General features: G+C 32.0%; 1 protein-coding gene across 5 annotated transcripts in view; it reads left to right on the top strand.

Moving 5' to 3' along the window:
• The first annotated feature begins 1,479 nt into the window (after window positions 1-1,479).
• The window catches only part of LOC106054821 (ATP-dependent zinc metalloprotease YME1L-like), a 23,780-nt gene continuing 7,083 nt past the window's right edge, over window positions 1,480-18,176 (top strand). The window contains exons 1-19 of one of the 5 annotated variants that reach the window (XM_056003602.1): window positions 1,480-1,681; window positions 2,678-2,839; window positions 2,950-3,066; window positions 3,545-3,681; window positions 4,492-4,635; window positions 5,263-5,425; window positions 5,649-5,753; window positions 6,817-6,947; window positions 7,083-7,207; window positions 8,235-8,308; window positions 9,092-9,174; window positions 9,595-9,685; window positions 12,563-12,622; window positions 13,446-13,538; window positions 13,828-13,960; window positions 14,948-15,010; window positions 15,202-15,314; window positions 16,808-16,852; window positions 17,714-17,824. In XM_056003602.1, the coding sequence (XP_055859577.1) occupies window positions 3,643-3,681; window positions 4,492-4,635; window positions 5,263-5,425; window positions 5,649-5,753; window positions 6,817-6,947; window positions 7,083-7,207; window positions 8,235-8,308; window positions 9,092-9,174; window positions 9,595-9,685; window positions 12,563-12,622; window positions 13,446-13,538; window positions 13,828-13,960; window positions 14,948-15,010; window positions 15,202-15,314; window positions 16,808-16,852; window positions 17,714-17,824 (1,573 nt within the window). In that variant the 5' untranslated portion in view covers window positions 1,480-1,681; window positions 2,678-2,839; window positions 2,950-3,066; window positions 3,545-3,642. Of the gene's footprint in view, window positions 1,682-2,677; window positions 2,840-2,949; window positions 3,067-3,115; window positions 3,287-3,544; window positions 3,682-4,491; window positions 4,636-5,262; window positions 5,426-5,648; window positions 5,754-6,816; window positions 6,948-7,082; window positions 7,208-8,234; window positions 8,309-9,091; window positions 9,175-9,594; window positions 9,686-12,562; window positions 12,623-13,445; window positions 13,539-13,827; window positions 13,961-14,947; window positions 15,011-15,201; window positions 15,315-16,807; window positions 16,853-17,713; window positions 17,825-18,176 lie in introns of those variants that run through there. The other 4 variants (XM_056003603.1, XM_013210877.2, XM_013210878.2 and 1 more) reach the window with 4 other exon arrangements.

The raw sequence follows: 18,176 nt of genomic DNA, 5'->3' as shown, positions 1-18,176 counted from the left end.
CTCAAGTGTTGTTCCAGAGGACGAACTGATCTACGAAGGGGGGCAGTGTCACAAATGAACAGTGACAGTTAGAGGTCACTACGTGTGACCTCGGCGAGATGACACTGCAGCAGGTGTTCTCTGGAATGTATAAACAACGACAGGATGTGATGTTTCCTCCCGTGTTGTTCCAGAGGATACTAGTAGTGTTTTTGCAACAACAGACAAGCGATTAGGGACTCTATATAAGCCAGAGAGTTAATGTGAAAGTCAGTCGTGAGTGAGTCGTGAGTTAGCCGTTACAGTCGATACAGACGATGTAAGACGTGTGCGGCTCTAGTGGAAGAGAAATGTGTACGACTCGATGCAAGTTAACTAGGGTAGAGTTAACTGGACTGGACTACTGTCGTTAAAGTCTATACAGCAAACTACAGTGGACTTGAGCCGTTACAGTCGATACAGTCGATGTAAGACGTGTGCGGCTCTGATTCGGTAGACTTGAGTACGACTTGGTTCAGTTTTGGGAGACCTGGAGAGACACTGGGAAGTGTGTCGTTGGTCTGTTCTGTGGAATACGGCTCGATGCAAGTTGAGAAGAGATGAATTGCAACGAAGTGAAGAGATGAATTGCAACGAAGTATAGCTAACTGTAAACTGACAGATATTGTACAGTCTTCTACGCTACATGTTACAGTAACTAATTGTTAGAGTTAATAGTCATTAAAGTTATATGAAACTGAAAGTTTAGTCGTCAAGTTCTTTGCTGTGTTTTTATTTGTGTGCCAACTAATACATCTAAAAGATTCAGAAATACGTAACAATAGGCCTATAGTGCCTAATATAGGCCTATAGCTGGGGCTGTGTAGCCACGGAAAATATTATTGCATTCCTCATTAATCTTCGGACTCGAAGACAGGCCTTATCATTATAGATTTAATTTTTTTAATTTTGGGATAAGAACTCTGAAATATCTTATCTTATATAATAGGCCTACAGATATGCCTATAATCTAGGTTACTATAATAGAATTGATTAACATACAAGACTAGATTGACAAAGGACGTAAAAATCTTTTTTTTTAAAGTAAAGTCTAGTCTGTAATTCATAAGATAATTTACATTCTAGATCTATAGGCCTATATACTATAATATATCTACGTAATATACGCAGTTTGTGTCTACGATGAAAATTTAGAAGTTTCACGTCTTCTATTTCTAATAATAAATGATATGCCTATATCTATAATAAACCTAAATCTGTATTTATAGGTCCGTGATCGTGGGTTTCATTATTTGTGCGAATGCTTTTGTTTTACAAACTTTACAAAGTAGATCTAATTATAATTATAGATCTATAAAATCTAGATATAATTAAAAAAAATTAAGCTTTTATATAGATCTATATATAATATATACTAGATCTATATTCTATATAAATCAATCATTCAATGCTGATTGTGTGTTCCGTTTTCGCGAGTACACTTCCATTCCATTCTACGAATTCTAGGCTAATCTAGATCTAGATAGATGATTTGTAAAAAATCTGGACATTTCATAGAAACATTTCTAGTTCTACTATGGTGTGTCGGTCACCGTACCCGTTTCATAAGCCTTATGATAAGCCACCTGGATTACTATATAATATAATATTACCGTGATCTAGATCTACATTTAATATTTAACTAATAAAAAAGAGTATAAAAGTATATATCTTGTTTTTTTTTTATATTATTATTCTAGATCTATGATATTAAATAAGTTACGTAGACTCAAGATTCTCCTAGATAGATCTAGAATCTAGATCTATCTTAACTGTCTTAACTATCTAGACAAGTTAGTTACGTAGTAGAGTGTTACTCACTGTTAGACTAGAATCTAGATCTAGATTCTAGATCTAAAGTTAAAAGTAAACACCGGTACTCTGCTGAGTATTACTTATTAAAGTTATTTATTTATTTAGTAACTTTACAATACTATCATACTATGCCTTTTATAGTATAAATAATTACTACTGATCTAGATCTAGAACATTCTACTACTACTACTAGTATATAGTCTAATATAGTAGTCTAACTTCTAAGTCTAAGTAGATATCTACTAGGTCTCTTACTAGTTACGGACTAGTACTACTACTAGTACTCCTAGCTCTAGATTATTTAGAATCTCTTTACTGACTAGGTTAGACTAGTCTGTATTACTTGATTGATCTACTTTCTACTATACAAAACGACTTCATCTCATCTCTGCCTGTCGTCCCTTCTGGGGCATAAGCCACCAGGACCAACCAGCTTCCTCCAGGCATCTGGATTCTGGGTGAGTCTCCAATTGTCCCCATCATGTCTTGCCCATCTAATCTGCAACTGCTTCCAAATCACTGTGCCATGTATTCCTGGGCAGTCCCCTCTTCCTTGGGGGTTCCCGGCTAGGGCTTGCCTTGTTATGTTGGATGCAGGCTTGTAAAGGGTATGACCTATGTAGTATATATCTATCTCTAGCAACTCTGCAGGATATCTACTTCAATGGGCTGCTTTGTTCTTTGCCACAGTTCCTCATTCAAGATCATAAGAATCTTCCTGGATTTTTTTTTTCATGATGGTGATGGTGATTTTCCAGGTCTCTAATGCATGAAGTAGTATGTATTGGCTTAACATTAGTGTTGAAAGAGCCTCAACTTTATGGTGTTGCTTATTTCTCTCTAGAGATCCCCAGGTGTTCTTCAGCTGATGGAAATCTAGATGCTAGAGCTTTACCAAAGCGGGTTCTGACATCTTTATCTGTTCCTCCATGGTTGTCTAGGATACAGCATAGATAGGGGAAACTTTCCACCTCATCCAGCGCCTTGCCTTGGGCTGTAATCATAGGTTTGACAACTTTATCTTGAACACTTTGCTCTTCGACTTAAGGGAGTGAAAGTCAGTAGATTTGTTGGAGTCCAGATTCTGGACTATTTTTCTTTTTTATATTTATATAGATCTTGATCTTGGAGTTGGAGTAAAAAGAAATTGATGTAAAAAAATACCTAATGGCAACAACTTTTTTGTAACATGATCCTCATGAAGTGTTCCCTAAGTCAGGCCAAGTTACAAAGGTGAAGAAGGTGTTTGCTAATATAAGCCCTTGAACTTACTGACCTGACCCTCTTTGACATCAGAATTTATTGTAACTATGTATAGTGAAATGTAACAGCACAAATGGAACTGTGTTTATAGATGTTTACAGTTATTTTACTAGGACTAACTATTACTTGGTTATAATAATTGCATCTGCAGTGCTTAACTTCTTTGCAACTTGAAAATTACCATTTATAGGTATAATTTCTAGATTCTATCATAATCATCTAAATATTAATCTTTAGAATGACGTTCTATTCTATAGTTTATAAATCTAGATACTAGTAACTAATATATATATAATATAACTGATATATAATATATTTATTTTATGTATATTGATTATTATATAGATCTAGAGTCTAATCAACTCTAATCATAGAGATAAGATTTAGTTTCTAAAATTTTATTAAATAAATTTATTATAATTTAAATATTATTATCTATCTAAACTAGACTAGATATAGGTCTTTAATAGAGACTAGAGATAGATAGACTCTAGTAAAAGTAAAGACCAAAGTCAAAGGAACCATTCAGCTGAGCTACTCACAGTAATGGCATCTGTTTTCGCTCAGTCATTTTCACATCCTCAGGTAAATATAAAAATAGATTGACATAATAGAATCGAGTCAAAGATCTCAATCTAGAGTATAAAGATCTTTATATATAAAACGAGTTATACAAAATATACAACTTTTTTTTGTCAACATTCTACATAATTATATATATATAGATATATATTTATATCTCCCCATCATTATTTATTTATAAAATCATATATTTTTTATGTTGTTGCTTTTTCAAAACTAAACTTTTACTGGATAGTAAACACACAAGCCAAGGATTTCACTTTTCTTTATTTTGATATGGTTTCGGTTGAAGTCAAAATTAACATCTCTGTAAATGGATCTGTCATCCATTTATTTGACCTCCCAGGAAGTAGAGAAGGTAGAATTCAAACTAGTCCTTTTTTTTGTTTCCTGTTTATGGTGGCTTTTAAGAGTCACTGTCAGTTTCTTTTTATATTTATAGAAACTACTGTAAAACTGAGAAGTCTGTGACACTCTTTTCAAATTCATTGGGTATTACTGCAGCAAAGTATATATATATTATGAAGTCTGACACAGAAGGAAATGTGCTATAGCTTGCAACTCCCAGAAGTCTCTAACAAAGCAGATGATGATGAAACACAACAGTCAAATGTGTTTAAATTAAATATGCACAAACTTAAGCTGGAAAGGGGGAAAACCCCAGAAGATAGTTGTACACATGACAGTGCTCAAGCTGTCTTTTCCCATCTTACACAATTTTGTTAAGACAGTCATTGTTTGCACTTGTGTTTATTATCAAAATTATTATTTATTGATATTGCAAATAGTAACACAGTTCATTTTTTTTATCAGGCTGCCATTGCCTTGTCTCATTTGTCATCATTACTCAGTGGAGCAAGAGCAATGTCTAGTCACAAAGATGTTCAAAATACAAGAAACAGACATGAGCATGCTTCTAAAAGCCCTGTTCACATTGCTAAAAAGGAGAAAGATGTGGTATTCATTTTTTTTTATGGTTGTAAACATTACTTTTATTATTAATGTTCTGTGTTGTTATTGTTGTTTTCAGGACTTTTGTTTTTAATTGCTTTATTATTGGTCTTAAACTAACTAGTCGCGTGTGGTCCTGCAATTAACTGGGCCATTTGAATACTGCATAACTGTCATATTTTTACACAAGTTCTTTCTTGAAATTAAAACTTAATACTAGTAATAATATATAATATACTACTACCCTTAGTCTTTTTGTGTTAAAAAAATATACGTATAATATGCACATTTATAATTTTCAAAACATTGTTTTACCCGCTATCTTGATATTAGCATCGATTTATAGTTTTCATCACTATCAGTGCATTGCAAAAAAAATGCCTTTTTTTTTTTTTTTTTAAGCATTAAATGAAAAAAATTGCAATTTTTCTCTTATTAGTTAATTGTTTGAGTTTCTTTTTGTAAATTTTTTTTTATATTGCCAGATCTCTGCAGGGACAATTACAATACTAATTATTGCAGATCTAAATTTTTTTTCTCTAATATAGTTCTAGAGATTTAAAAGAATGATTTTTTTTGTGATGATAAAATTGTTTCTTGCTTTTCAATAACTATGTTTCGTTATTATCTCAGGACCTGCTTCAAGTTACTGACTTGGTAAAAATTCTGAGTGAAACCAATGTCAGTTTATGTGTTCCAGTTACAGATCTAGTTAGAAAAGCTCGACTTAATGGAGGTTCATCAAAGTGGTCAGAGTGTCATGTCTCATCTAATACATTTTTTGAAAATAAAACAGGTAAGTAAATTTGCCTCTAGGAGTCCTTTTCAGACTCAACTCTCCAATACTCAAGATAAGTGTACAATCCTTCAGAGTATCACAGTTGCTGTTTACAAAAATAAAGCATTAGCAACTTTTGCAGCTTAAGTTCAGCACAAACACTTTTCCTGTATATGTTTATTTATTTTTTTTAAATTACTTTTTGCCTTATAAAAAATCAATTTGTTTCTGCTTGAATCAGGTTTCCCAAGATCTCTACTAACAGAAGTTCCAGCAGGGCCATCCATAAAACTGACCACATGTGATCCTCTCTTTAGAAGAATTTTCAATTCTCTGGTGCACTCTTGTAAGCAATATGATTATTTATTTTTATCTGAGTCTTAATTATGTCAGATTTATGTATTAGACTAGATTACAAAGCAAGAGATAGGGGAAGAATTATTTTACTTGTCTATCTCTTAACAAACTCATTAATAGGGAAAAGTGTACTATAAAGACTTAATTACTACACTAGACAGTTTGATTGTGACCTAATGAATTGACTAAAGTTAATATATAAAGAAAGAAAGGCTTCTTTCAAACTCCTAAATTTTTGGACCTGTGTGTAATTAGCTCTACCCACATGGCTAATCATAATTTTAGACCTTCAGTTTATATTAAATAAAAAAGTCTTTATTAAATCTTATCTTATAAATTACGGACATTACTTCAGAAGAGAAGATAATTGTGTTCTATGCTTTTCATGTGTCAATCTAGTCATGCATGTTAATCTATGTCTTAAACTCTGTTAAGTCGTTGGTTTTCCTGGCTGATTTCGGCAACCCATTTCTTGCTCTAACAGCACTAGGGAAGAAGTTGCTCTTATACAAATCTGTCCTAGCATGTGGTATAAGAAATGAGTCTTTATATTTGTGTCTTTGAGTATTTTATTAGGCTTTATTTTTCTATTTTTAAATTATGGTTCAGTGTTTTATGTATTGTTGCTACTTTACTTTTTATTCTGAATTTTATCTAAATTGAGTGATTTCTCTAATGGTGTTACTCTAATCAAATGGGGATATTCATTGGTTATATAAATTTCATTAATATGGGGGTTTCGTGATAACTTTTCATTTATTATTACACCTAGATATTTTGAGTTTTTGGTCTGTATAACTGAATAAAATCTAGGTATTTTTTATTTGTTGTAGTGTTTTTGTTACTTTTATTAATAACTGGGTGGAAAGACATGCTCCAATTAGATTTCCATTTCTGTAATTCATCTAATTTTCTTCCAGTTATTTAATAATAATACAGAGTTTACTTTTGGTTACAGGGTAATCATATTATTATATTTCTTGAAAGAAATTTTAATTTTTATTATTTGTGTTCAACATCCATTGACCCCATTTTTTCCCCCTTTCAATTAGCTTCCCAAACAAGAGGCTTCAAGACAGTCAGGTCAGACAAGAAAACAATAGGTGTAGGAGCTAAGAAGGAAACTCAAGAATCTTTTTTAGAGAACATGTTGGATTCATTTAACACTAGAGCAGATAAACAGGTGGGAATATAGCTTTGTATCAACTTTTGATTCAATCCATTGTATAATAGAACTTGTTTTTTGTTGTTGTTTTTTTTTATTGTTATGTAATACTTTATTTATGTCATTTTTTTTTTTTTTTTTTTGTCTAACTAGGTAGCTAATTCTAAGGTTCTGTCTGATGTAGACCCTGAAACAGAAAAAAAATTAAAAATAGCATTTGCTGAAGGTTACAGAGCCAAAGAAGATACTGCATCAAAGAAAAAATGGCCCTCCATAAGGTACTGTTGGAATGATTTAGTATTTATCTGTAAATGTGCTTGTAAAGAATAGTTTTATTTGTTGTTATGGGATTCTGTAGATACTGAATTCTCAAATCTGTAGAAGGGCTTATATTCAAAGCCTGAAACCAAAAACTTGTAAATTGATTGACATACCACAGCAGCTAACTTTTCCACACCAATGCTGATTTTTCTATTTGTGGCAATCTGTTTAAGATCAGATGTGCAGTATTTGATAAGAAAAATATACATGTTTAAAATAATGCTTACACAATCTTGAAAAAAAAAAGATTCTTAAATGGCAATTTTGTTGAACATATTGACACATCATCTTCATTATCAGAGGAAACAGATTTGAAGTTGATGCTGGCATGCTGCTTTCCTCTTGTCTTCCTTCATTTTGTCAAGTTTGCATTTGTTAAATCAAAAATATTTCATATACCTAGATATCTAAGTAGCCTGCAGCTTACATTGCACCCTGAAACCAAAAACTCAACATGTCACAGTCAGTCAGTATGTCTTTTTTAAGCCAAATACCACTTTGTTAATACTTGACACTGGTTATAAGATAATGCAGATTAGATGTGCTGTAATTGAAAAGAGCAGAATGTTAACAAATAGATTTTACATTATCTTTAATAGAAAAGAAGCCAAGTGACAATAGGTAGGTATTTGAGGTTAAAGGGTATCTTCTTCATAAGCTGAAATGAATTTGTGGTTACCACCATTTTTCTATTGCCTTTCTTTTCAACCAGCAATATCCTTTGTCATTTCACTTTTCCACATCCTTATTCTTCACCCACAATGCAGATAAAATGGTTATCTAATGGCTATTGGTTAAATAGACTTTTCCCATGAACAGGAAGTATACCCTTTAGATGATGTAAGAATTGGCTTGTGAAAACATGATGAAATGGGAAAATATGTTTAACAAATTTTAAATCACTGTTGAAAAAAAAAATTCTGATTTCATTGTGACTTTTTTTTTCTTCATAATAATGTTGTTGTTTTTTGTTTGTTTTTTCAGAGGTTTAATTTTTACAGCTGTTGTTGTTTGGTTGATTTACAAAGTGCTCACCAACAATGTGTCCATTAAAACAGGTTTGATTTATCTGGCTCTTTTACAAGTAATATTCAGGGTTTCTAGCACTCCTAAAATTCTTAAATTTTGACAGGACTTCTCAAATTACAACCAATATATAAAGTTTTGCTTATTTGTTGCTAAAAATAAAAATACAACAGCAGCATGTCTATATAGTGCATAGGCATTGCAATTGCAGGCTGTGTTGATTTAGTGAAATTTTGCTGACCTGCCTAAAATTGTTTTGATGAAAAGGTGCTACTAACCCTGAATACTGTGATGAAAAGGTGCTACTAACCCTGAATACTGAAAGTAGTAGACAGGAATATTCCTTTTTTTTTAAGTTGCTGCATCAAGTTTTCATTTGTTAGTAGCAACAATCTAGTTCATAAAATAGTTGTTAAAATAGCAGTAAGAAAATGTCATTAGGGAGGGAATTGTTTTTCCTGCAGGTTGATAAATGTTATAAAATAGCTGGGTTTTTTTTTTATTTGACTCAGATAGTTAGATTCTGTAAAACAACCAGGTAACTATCTGATTTTGCTAGTTTAATTTAATTGACATGCAGAATAATGGGGGAGGGGGGTTATACTTGACCACATCTTTGTTGTGAGCAAAACTGGTAAGCTAGAAAACCAAACTCTTTGAATCATTTTTAATTCCCTTAAGTCTTATGGTAAAAAATTAAGTATGTAAAAAAAATTCTTTGTTGTTAAACATTTACAATATTTTAGAAATCTTAATTACTACCAGGGAGTTTCATAACACACTTTTGTATTTCATTTGATCATGATCTTCTACAGGGGGATCTCTTGGTTTTCTCAACAGTATATCTTATGAAGTCAATGCTGAGGATGTGAATGTTACATTTGAAGATGTTAAAGGGGTAAGCCATTATTTTTAGTATAAATAATTGAAACAAATTCAAAAGGAAGACTTGTAATGTAGTTTTACCAAATTACAGATCCTTACCAACATCTACATGAAAAATATTTTTGAAAACTTGCTAAATAAAAGTAAAATTTGATAGTGTAAGAATAAATCTATATTTAAATTCAATTAAAAAAAAGACATATTACCCAACCCCACCTCATTACAATGTGTATTTTTAGTTCAAACTTTTTAGACTTTCCTTTTTTTCTAATGTCACTTTTTGGAAGCCTGTTCTATTTATTTTAAATTGTAGGATGTTGTGTGTATGTCATCTTACAACTTCCATGTCCTCAAAAAAAAAACACTGAAAGCATTGCCATTGAAAGCCACTTTTTAATTCAATTTTACATAAACAATTTTTGTTCCAATCCAGGCAGCTGAAGCAAAACAAGAATTACAAGACATTGTCAACTTTTTGAGAGACCCAGAGAAATATACAGCACTTGGGGCTAAACTTCCAAAAGGTCAGTTTTGTTGTTGTCTTTTCTAAACTGGTCTTAATATTGAACTCCTCAATCTTGACTGTACATCTGTGATCACAAACTATCAGCTTTTATTTCATAAAGATGCAAATGGAAGTTTCAGTGATGGGAATTTTCCAAAAATTTTAGGAATTCTGAAAATTTCTTCTGATCCGATTTTCTAGCAAAAAAAAAAATCAGAAATTTTCCGGCATTTTTTTTTAAATCCAAATTATTTTTAATTTTTTTTATGAAAAACAAAATCTGATTTTTATTATTTTTCCATTTTCGGAAGAATGCGAAGTAAGATTTGCGCACATCTGGTCTTTTGACACCGTTAAAGTTCTATTTTTTTTTAAATCTCATGTTATCGTATTGTCTTATAAGTTTAGATCTAGGTCTAGACTAGAGTGACTAAAGTGGTTTGAATCAGTCTAGATAGATCTATTCTAGATAGGATATCTAGTTTCTTTTTAATTTAAATACTTTTTATCTAGATCTAGAGCATCTAGACTTCAATGGCTGCTTGCCAGCTTTTGAAAAGTTCAGAAAAGTATCAGAGTTGAGTGAATTTTTACTCTGTTGATATGATGGCCATTAGATTTTTCTAATTTGAACCCTGCCTGCTGGCTTCCTTGAGTTCAAATGGGATTAGATTTAGACGTCTAGATCCATTATAAGATCTAGATCTAGTAGAGTCGTGTAGAGTCCTACCGGCCATCTATATAGATGTAGACCTACTTTACATGACTATAGTCAACTATAGTGAGTTACTGAGTGTAGTCTGATAGAATCTAAATCTAATAATAACTAGAGATGTAGATCCAAGTTATTAGATTTCAGTAGATCTAGATTATAGATAGATCTAAATCTATAGTGAGAAATATATATTAAAGATTTTTCTAGACTATATCTAACAGACCTGCCTACCGTTACGCAAATTGCGTATTCATTACGCAAAATCTCCCAAAAATGACAGTCAGTACGCAAATATGCATTTAACCAGTCGCGTTAAGCATTTCGTATCCTTTGTTGTTGTTTTTTTCCCCTCTCTTGACTAGCTTACCAGCTGTCACTGAGGTCACGCTAAGCCGTCCTGTTGGGGGGGGGGGGGAAAGGTGGGGGAACACATTGTGTCTAGATCTACATAATCTAATTGGTTCTTAAAAGCAATTAGATTTAGTCAAGAAATGAAGAACGCGAGAGTGAGGGAGTGGCGGGTTGGTACCGTTAGTTAGCTGATACACCAACGTGACTTTTTTTTTTTTTGTAAGTTCATTAGTAGATTCCCGTATTCATTTGTAAAGAAAAAAAATATCGAAGTGCTATCAATTCAAAACACATTGAGTGACATTGTAGATATCCAGTCTAGATCTAGAATCTAGATAACTTCTTTTACAGAAATAGATCTAGCTAGAGTCTAGCTAGTCATTACGTTATGTCATGATTCTCTACATTACTCTACAATCTAGATCCAATTTAGTTGTAGTATGATTTTTTTAGATTGACTAGATCTAGACTAGATTTAGATTCTTAGTCTTAGTATAGAATAGATCAAGGATGAAGGTAGGCCTACGAAAGTTTGAAGTAGACCTACGTTTGTAGCGGATCCACGGCATCGGTAACACTCTTGAGCCCAGATCTAGAGTTGATTATATTTATTATATAGACATAGATCCAGATCTAGGCTAGATATCATCTCTATTGTCGTACTGATCTAGATTTAGATTGTAGATCTAATCATGACATCTAGATCTAATATTATATATATATATATATATATATATATATATATGACAAAATAGTGGATAGCGTAAATCACCGTAAGTGTTACGCATTCTGGTGCCAAAATACGCATTTTGACCATCAGCGTTACACATTGGGACTTTTTTTGGTAGGCAGGTCTGATCTAACTAATAACTAATCAATGCTTTAAAAGCCCAGTGTGTTAGAGATCCACTTCTTATAAACAACTTGGATCTGCATAAAAAAGAGTCAGACAAGGAAGCCTCAATATATGCAGTTTTATTGCTAAACATTCTCTTCCTCTAAGCATTGCTCCTCAACTGGTTGTTCTTGCTTGACTTGCTTAAGAACTCAGAAGAGATTCAGCAGTTTTCTCTCAATTGCTTTTCAAGCATTTTTTGGTGGACTTCATGTGCAAAGTTTAATAAAAAGTTTCTCCTGTATAAAATTTAATAATCAGTGAAACAAACAGAAGTATAGCTCATACTTTTGAAGTATTTCCAAAACTCAGGCATGTTATGATTTTCAAACACATTAACTCTTTATAGTTGTTTGAGAGAGAAGTTGTTACAATACCAGTAAAGCAGTTATCGATTATAGAATGCTCAGTCTGCCTGGACCCAGATATAAAGCATCTGCATAAAGCTTTCTCCTCTCATGTATATGTACAAACAATAGTGCCTTGCGTGCATTTTGTGCGCATGTGTGCAGTAAAGGTTATGCAATGTAATTATTATTTAATACAACATTAGTTAAAGAAAATATTAAATAAAATGATTCTACATAATTTTTATAAATTCAGCAACATCTTTTTTTAAGTCGCCGTGACAGGCCAGTTAAAAAACTGAGTTGTACAAAATTTCCTAAAATCACTGAAGTTTGCAAGTAATTAGCCTGAAGTAATAAATTGATTTCTCAAAAGCTACAGCTTAAAAGTTATTAAAGAACAATGTCGCCCAGCTTGAAAAGAAAGGGACTTTTTTTTATCATATCACACAGTTGACAAAATTAGCACCACTGGTTTAAAATGAGTGACATGTGACTCCTGGATAGGTTAAATAAATTTGTCCAGGTTTTTCTACATGAATAAATTTCAACATTCAAATTAAAGTAAATGTCTGTTTTTATTTTTAGGTGTGTTACTGGTTGGTCCACCAGGAGTTGGAAAGACATTACTGGCCAGGGCAGTGGCAGGTGAGTTAATTTCTTTTTCTTGAAAATATTAGAATTTTTTTTTTATGCTTTTGTATTAATCTAATATTCAAACATTTCCTTCTCCTATTAAGCCATTGTGGCTGTATTAGATGTCTGCATATCTACATTCTTCTATTAAGCCATTGTGGCTGTATTAGATGTCTGCATATCTATACATTCTTCTATTAAGCTATTGTGGCTGTATTAGATGTCTGCATATCTAGGTATTACATTTTTACAATGATGAAACAAAAAAATAGGTTGAGAAAATTTGTTTCATATTAATTGCTCACTGCAGTGTACCAAGTTTTTTGTTTTTTTTACATTTGCTAAACAGAATCTAAGGCCAAATGTTTTTTTTTACATGAGATTATTTTAAAATTCAGAAATGTAGATTTCTTAGATTATGTTGAAAAAAAAAAGTTGTTTAGTAAGTAATTGAAAACAAAAGAATGTATCTAGATTTTTTCATTCTGAACCTTTTAATTATCAAATGTCTATAATCCATGGCAGTAGTTTTCTAATGAGAGCAACCTTTATTCTTTTTTTTTTTTTTAAATTATAGTCTAGATGGAATTGTTTTTGTAAAAGCCTTAAAATAATTTAGAATTTAAAGACCAATTGCAGCAAGGATAATTGATAGGTGTTCGAAAATATTTATAAATTATTACAATAAAGAGGTTCAGACAGGTTTGGGACAGAGAATACCTCATTCTGATGAAGAAACTCTCTTGAGCTAGTCAGGTACAGGAGAAACTCGGGTTTGTGTTATGTTTGAAGTAGCCATTTGTTAATTAGTTTCATTCTCATTTTCTTTGTTTAGGTGAAGCTGGAGTACCATTTTTTCATGCCTCTGGCTCAGAGTTTGATGAGATGTTTGTTGGCTTGGGGGCTAAAAGGATCAGGCAACTTTTTAGTGAGTAAACTTTTCTCTTTGATCAGATTCTATTTCACTCCTTTGTGCAAGTTATATCTGTGTTTTACATAGTTCTAGCTTTGTTCACTTTTCTCTTAAAATAAGATTCTGATGGAGTTATTATTAACACCTTAAACTGCTGTTTTGAACTTGGAACTGATTATACATAATTACACAGTTTGATGAATACAACATGATGTCATAGAGGTCAAAGTCAGCTTCCAAAATTGTTTCTAAAAAAAATTTTGTGGATTATTAAGAAAGTTATCCATAACATTTTATTTCCCAGGTGCTGCTAAAGAGCAAGCCCCATGCATAATATTTATTGATGAGTTTGATTCTGTTGGTGCAAAAAGAACAAGTTCTGCCATTCATCCTTATGCTAACCAAACTGTAAATCAACTTTTAAATGAGATGGATGGGTAAGTATTATTTCTAATACACACATACATACATACATACATACAGACAGACACACTTACATACATTCATATATATACATGAGGGTAAGTCAACTACTATCCTTAATGTACCAGTACTTACAAATTTAATTGTTATACTAATAGGGAACATGTAAACACATTTTTCAACACAGTCCCCTTGCTTTTCAATACATTTGGTCCATCATTGCCCAAGCTTCCTGAAGCCCTCATAAAAGAAAGTTTTTGGTTGAGCTGCAAGCCAGAAATGCATCACTTGTTTCACTGCTTCATCTGAGTTGTTTTTGGACCCATCTTGCACATACCTTATGAAACCCAATTTTGTTTTAGATATTTTCATATTCAGAGCCATGACTGATTTAGCATAAAATGTGCCACTCTATCAATTTTACTCATCTATCTGTTCATTGTTTTCCTCTAGTGGCAGTGGCATAAAATGGTGGTCCAGCTTCTTTGGCATGCATAAAACTCATACAACCAATAAAACAAGTTTTCAATCCAACACACTGTTCCCGTACTATACCAAAAGACTTAGATGATAACCTTCTTACCATAAAATAAAAAATCACTGAAGGATGGTTAATGGCACAAACGCAACAATAGAACTAACATAGAAGGAACTAACCTGTGCAGACATAACAATTAACCATTTTTAGGACAGATAGTACTACCAAGATAAAATCTTTAACCACATTATAATAGTTGACTAACCCTTATATGTCTATATTTAATTTTGTATCATAGCCTTATTGAGTGATCATATAAATAAACTTTGTGTTAAAAATAAAAAATCCCCTTGTCTGCTAGACTTCAAAAAAATGTTGATTTAATTTTGAGTGAATGAGTCATGCCAGTACATCTATTTAAACTAGTTTATTTTATAACTAATGGAATGTTTTATTTGTACACCATTTTATTTAAGGAAGCCATCCACTTACATACACTATCTTTTGTCTATTTAAATGTCAGGTTTCAACAAAATGAAGGTATAATTGTGATGGGAGCAACCAACAAAGTTGACAATATGGACAAGTAAGATCTACATTACTATCATTCACTATGTCCATTACCTAAGTGAATGACTCAACTTATATTAGCTTGAGTATCACCTAAGAATATCTCTGCTCATTACAACAGACATGACTTTAAAGTATCATTCTGCTCATTCCCTCACAGAATCACTATATTTGTTACATAACGGCATTACTTTGTATTTCTTTTAGAGCTTTACGGCGGCCTGGCAGATTTGATGTTGAAGTGACAGTTTCATTGCCAGATTTCAAAGGGCGTAAAGAGATAATTGAGCTCTACATCAGTAAAGTAAAAAAAGATCCAAGTGAGTAAAAAATTAAAATGGTCTTACCCGCTGCAGAAGTGTGCTTAAAAACGATAGAAGTTCCTTCAAAAAAAAATATCATTACATCCTAGATAAATCAATATGATTATGTTAATTAGAAGATAAATCAATTTGATTGTGTTAATTAGAAGATAAATCAATATGATTATGTTAATTAGAAGATAAATCAATACGATTATGTTAATTAGAAAATAAATCAATATGATTATGTTAATTAGAAATGTAACCTCAACTCTTGTAAGTTATTCTCTTTTCTGACAGATGCACTTCATGCTTGATTTGCTCTTATTTTTTAAAAAAGTTTTATAATTTGGAGAAAAAATTCTTTTATGATTTTGTTTTAGTAAATAGAGCAAGAATTTTTTACTAGTAGTTTGCTGAATTTTGTATGCTATCTCTGTGTTAGTAATGGTTTAATTTTATAAATCTTATTGCTTCTTTATTTTTTAATGTTCTGTCAGAAGTTGAATGATTCTTGGGTTGAAGAGTTTCAAAGGGAATTCTCTTATTGGTTTAACTTTAGTTAAAATGGCATTCTGGGGGCCAAGTGGCTGAGTGGTTAAGCACTTGGCTTCTGAACCTGAGGTCCTGGGTTTGAGTCTAGGTGAATTTCGGATATTTAGGATGCCCCTGAGTCCACCCAACTCTAATGGTTACCTGACTTTAGTTTGGGAAAGAAAGGTGGTTGTGCTGGCCACATAACACCCTGCTCACTTTTGGCCAAAAAACAGATGACCTTAATATCATCTATCCCATAGATCAAAAGTTGTGAAAGGAAACTTTTAAATAGCTTTCTAGTTTGTTTGTTGTTGTTTTTTTCAATTCTTTTCATAATCCTAAGATGTTTTTGTATTTTAATGTCAGCATTCTGAATTGCTACAAGTAACATAAAAGTTTTTTTTTTTTAAAGATAGTTCCTCTTTTATACAGCTCAATGTTTGTAAGAGCAATTCATTTCCTCTTGAAACTAATGGAACATCTTTTCTTTCTCCACTGATCTGTTAGTTGTAGGGCTTTTTTTTTTGTACAGTTGTTGGTTCTTGTCATGTTACTTTAACATCGGATCTTTTTTTTTCTCTCTAATTTGCTGTTGATGGTAAAAAGTTGATTTTTCTTTAGCTCCAAGAGTCTGACATTTGGTATCTAGTGAAGACTGGACTCTTAAATTCTGGAATCTAGACATCTGACAATTTTTTTTGGGAAAAAGTAATGTCATTGGTTGTTACCTTAGCAGATTGTTCCAGAATCAGTTTACTTACAACGGCTTCACTGGAAAGGAACTTTTTTTTATTCCTTTAAAAATGCTAAGACCAGTGACTTTTTTTTTTTTTTGCTATCCTCATTTTCATTTTGTACTATATTGAAATAGGAGAAGGCTTTATTTTTAAATTAATAGTACAAAATTTAAAAACATTATTTTCTGTTTCCTTCATAATTTCTTTCTTTCTATTTGTTATTCCTCTACTTTTCAGATGTTGATGTTGATAAACTTGCAAGAGGAACTACTGGCTTCTCTGGTTAGTATGACATCTGATCATTATACACACACGTTTTTATTAGTAATTTACTGGGCTTAACATAGTAAAGGTTTAGTGTGGAATGGTGGGATGTATAATGTACTGGTGTATCATGTGTTGTTATATAATCTAGCTTGGTTGCATGTGGTAGTGTAAGAAAGTGAGAAAGAAATATTTGGCCAGTTAACTTTTACCACCCCCCCCCCACCCCCCACCCCCCCCACCCCCAATAGCATCATTGTTCAATATTTTTTTTTAGATCTTCTTCCAAAATCTTTTCAACACTTTCCCTGGCTTTCAATGAACTGATTTTTAGCACCCTGTTTTATCCTTTACCTTATTTTTTTATTGAATTATTGTTTCTGACAAAAAGCTTCATTTTCTTATTTCAATGCCAATTCTAATTGAAATGATTTTATATGCAACATACACATGTTTAAGTAGGTTAAACCCAAAAGCCTTTACAAAAGCAGATACTGTTATGAAAATTGGAGAATCTATTTTCTTTTCGTCCCAAAATGACCCCACTTCATACAGAATACATACTCAACAATTATGTATAACCTTGTATGACAATGTAGAGCCATAGAGAAGAAATCATTTAATTTTTCCGCTGCATAAACTGCTAAATAGCTGACTGTGCCTATATAAGTATCTAAGCTAAATTATTACCTTAGGAGTAAGAAAGTGCTAAATAGCTGACTCTGCCTATATAAGTATTTAAGCTTAATTATTAACTTAGGAGTAAGGGGGTCAGTGATTACTGCACTATTGTACAATTATGACATTACAAAATTAGTTTATGAAGATGGAATAGTTATCACAAGCATTTTAAATAGTTTTGTCCTTTTGTTCTTCTAGGAGCCGAGTTAGAAAATTTAGTCAATCAAGCTGCCCTGAAAGCTGTAATAGATGGACAAGAGACTGTTACCATGGACCATTTGGAGTATGCTAGGGATAAAATCATAATGGGTAACTGATTCAGTACTTTTTGTTTAGTAACAGTCGTGAAATTTCATTATTAATGCCCCAACTATATGTTCCATCCATAGTATTATTTGTTATTGCTGTTCTATTTTAATCAGTTATTGTAAAATATGAATGGCTATATATGATTATAGAGACAGACCAAAATTCCTGTGAAATATTCAAGAATATTAGAATTCATTTTATTTTGTAGTGATGTACTGTTTAGTTTGGCCTATTAGATTATAGCACATCATTAGAACCCATTAAGTATTATGTTAATGTTAAACAAAATATACAAAATGCTTAATAGTAAGCATTTCTGTTTACCATATTAGTAATGAACAATTACCATTGA

This window comes from Biomphalaria glabrata, chromosome 11 (genome assembly GCF_947242115.1).
Source record: "Biomphalaria glabrata chromosome 11, xgBioGlab47.1, whole genome shotgun sequence".
In the NCBI taxonomy this organism is placed as follows: domain Eukaryota; kingdom Metazoa; phylum Mollusca; class Gastropoda; family Planorbidae; genus Biomphalaria; species Biomphalaria glabrata.
Note: the sequence above shows the minus strand (reverse complement) of the source record. Positions and strands in the feature narration are given on the sequence as shown.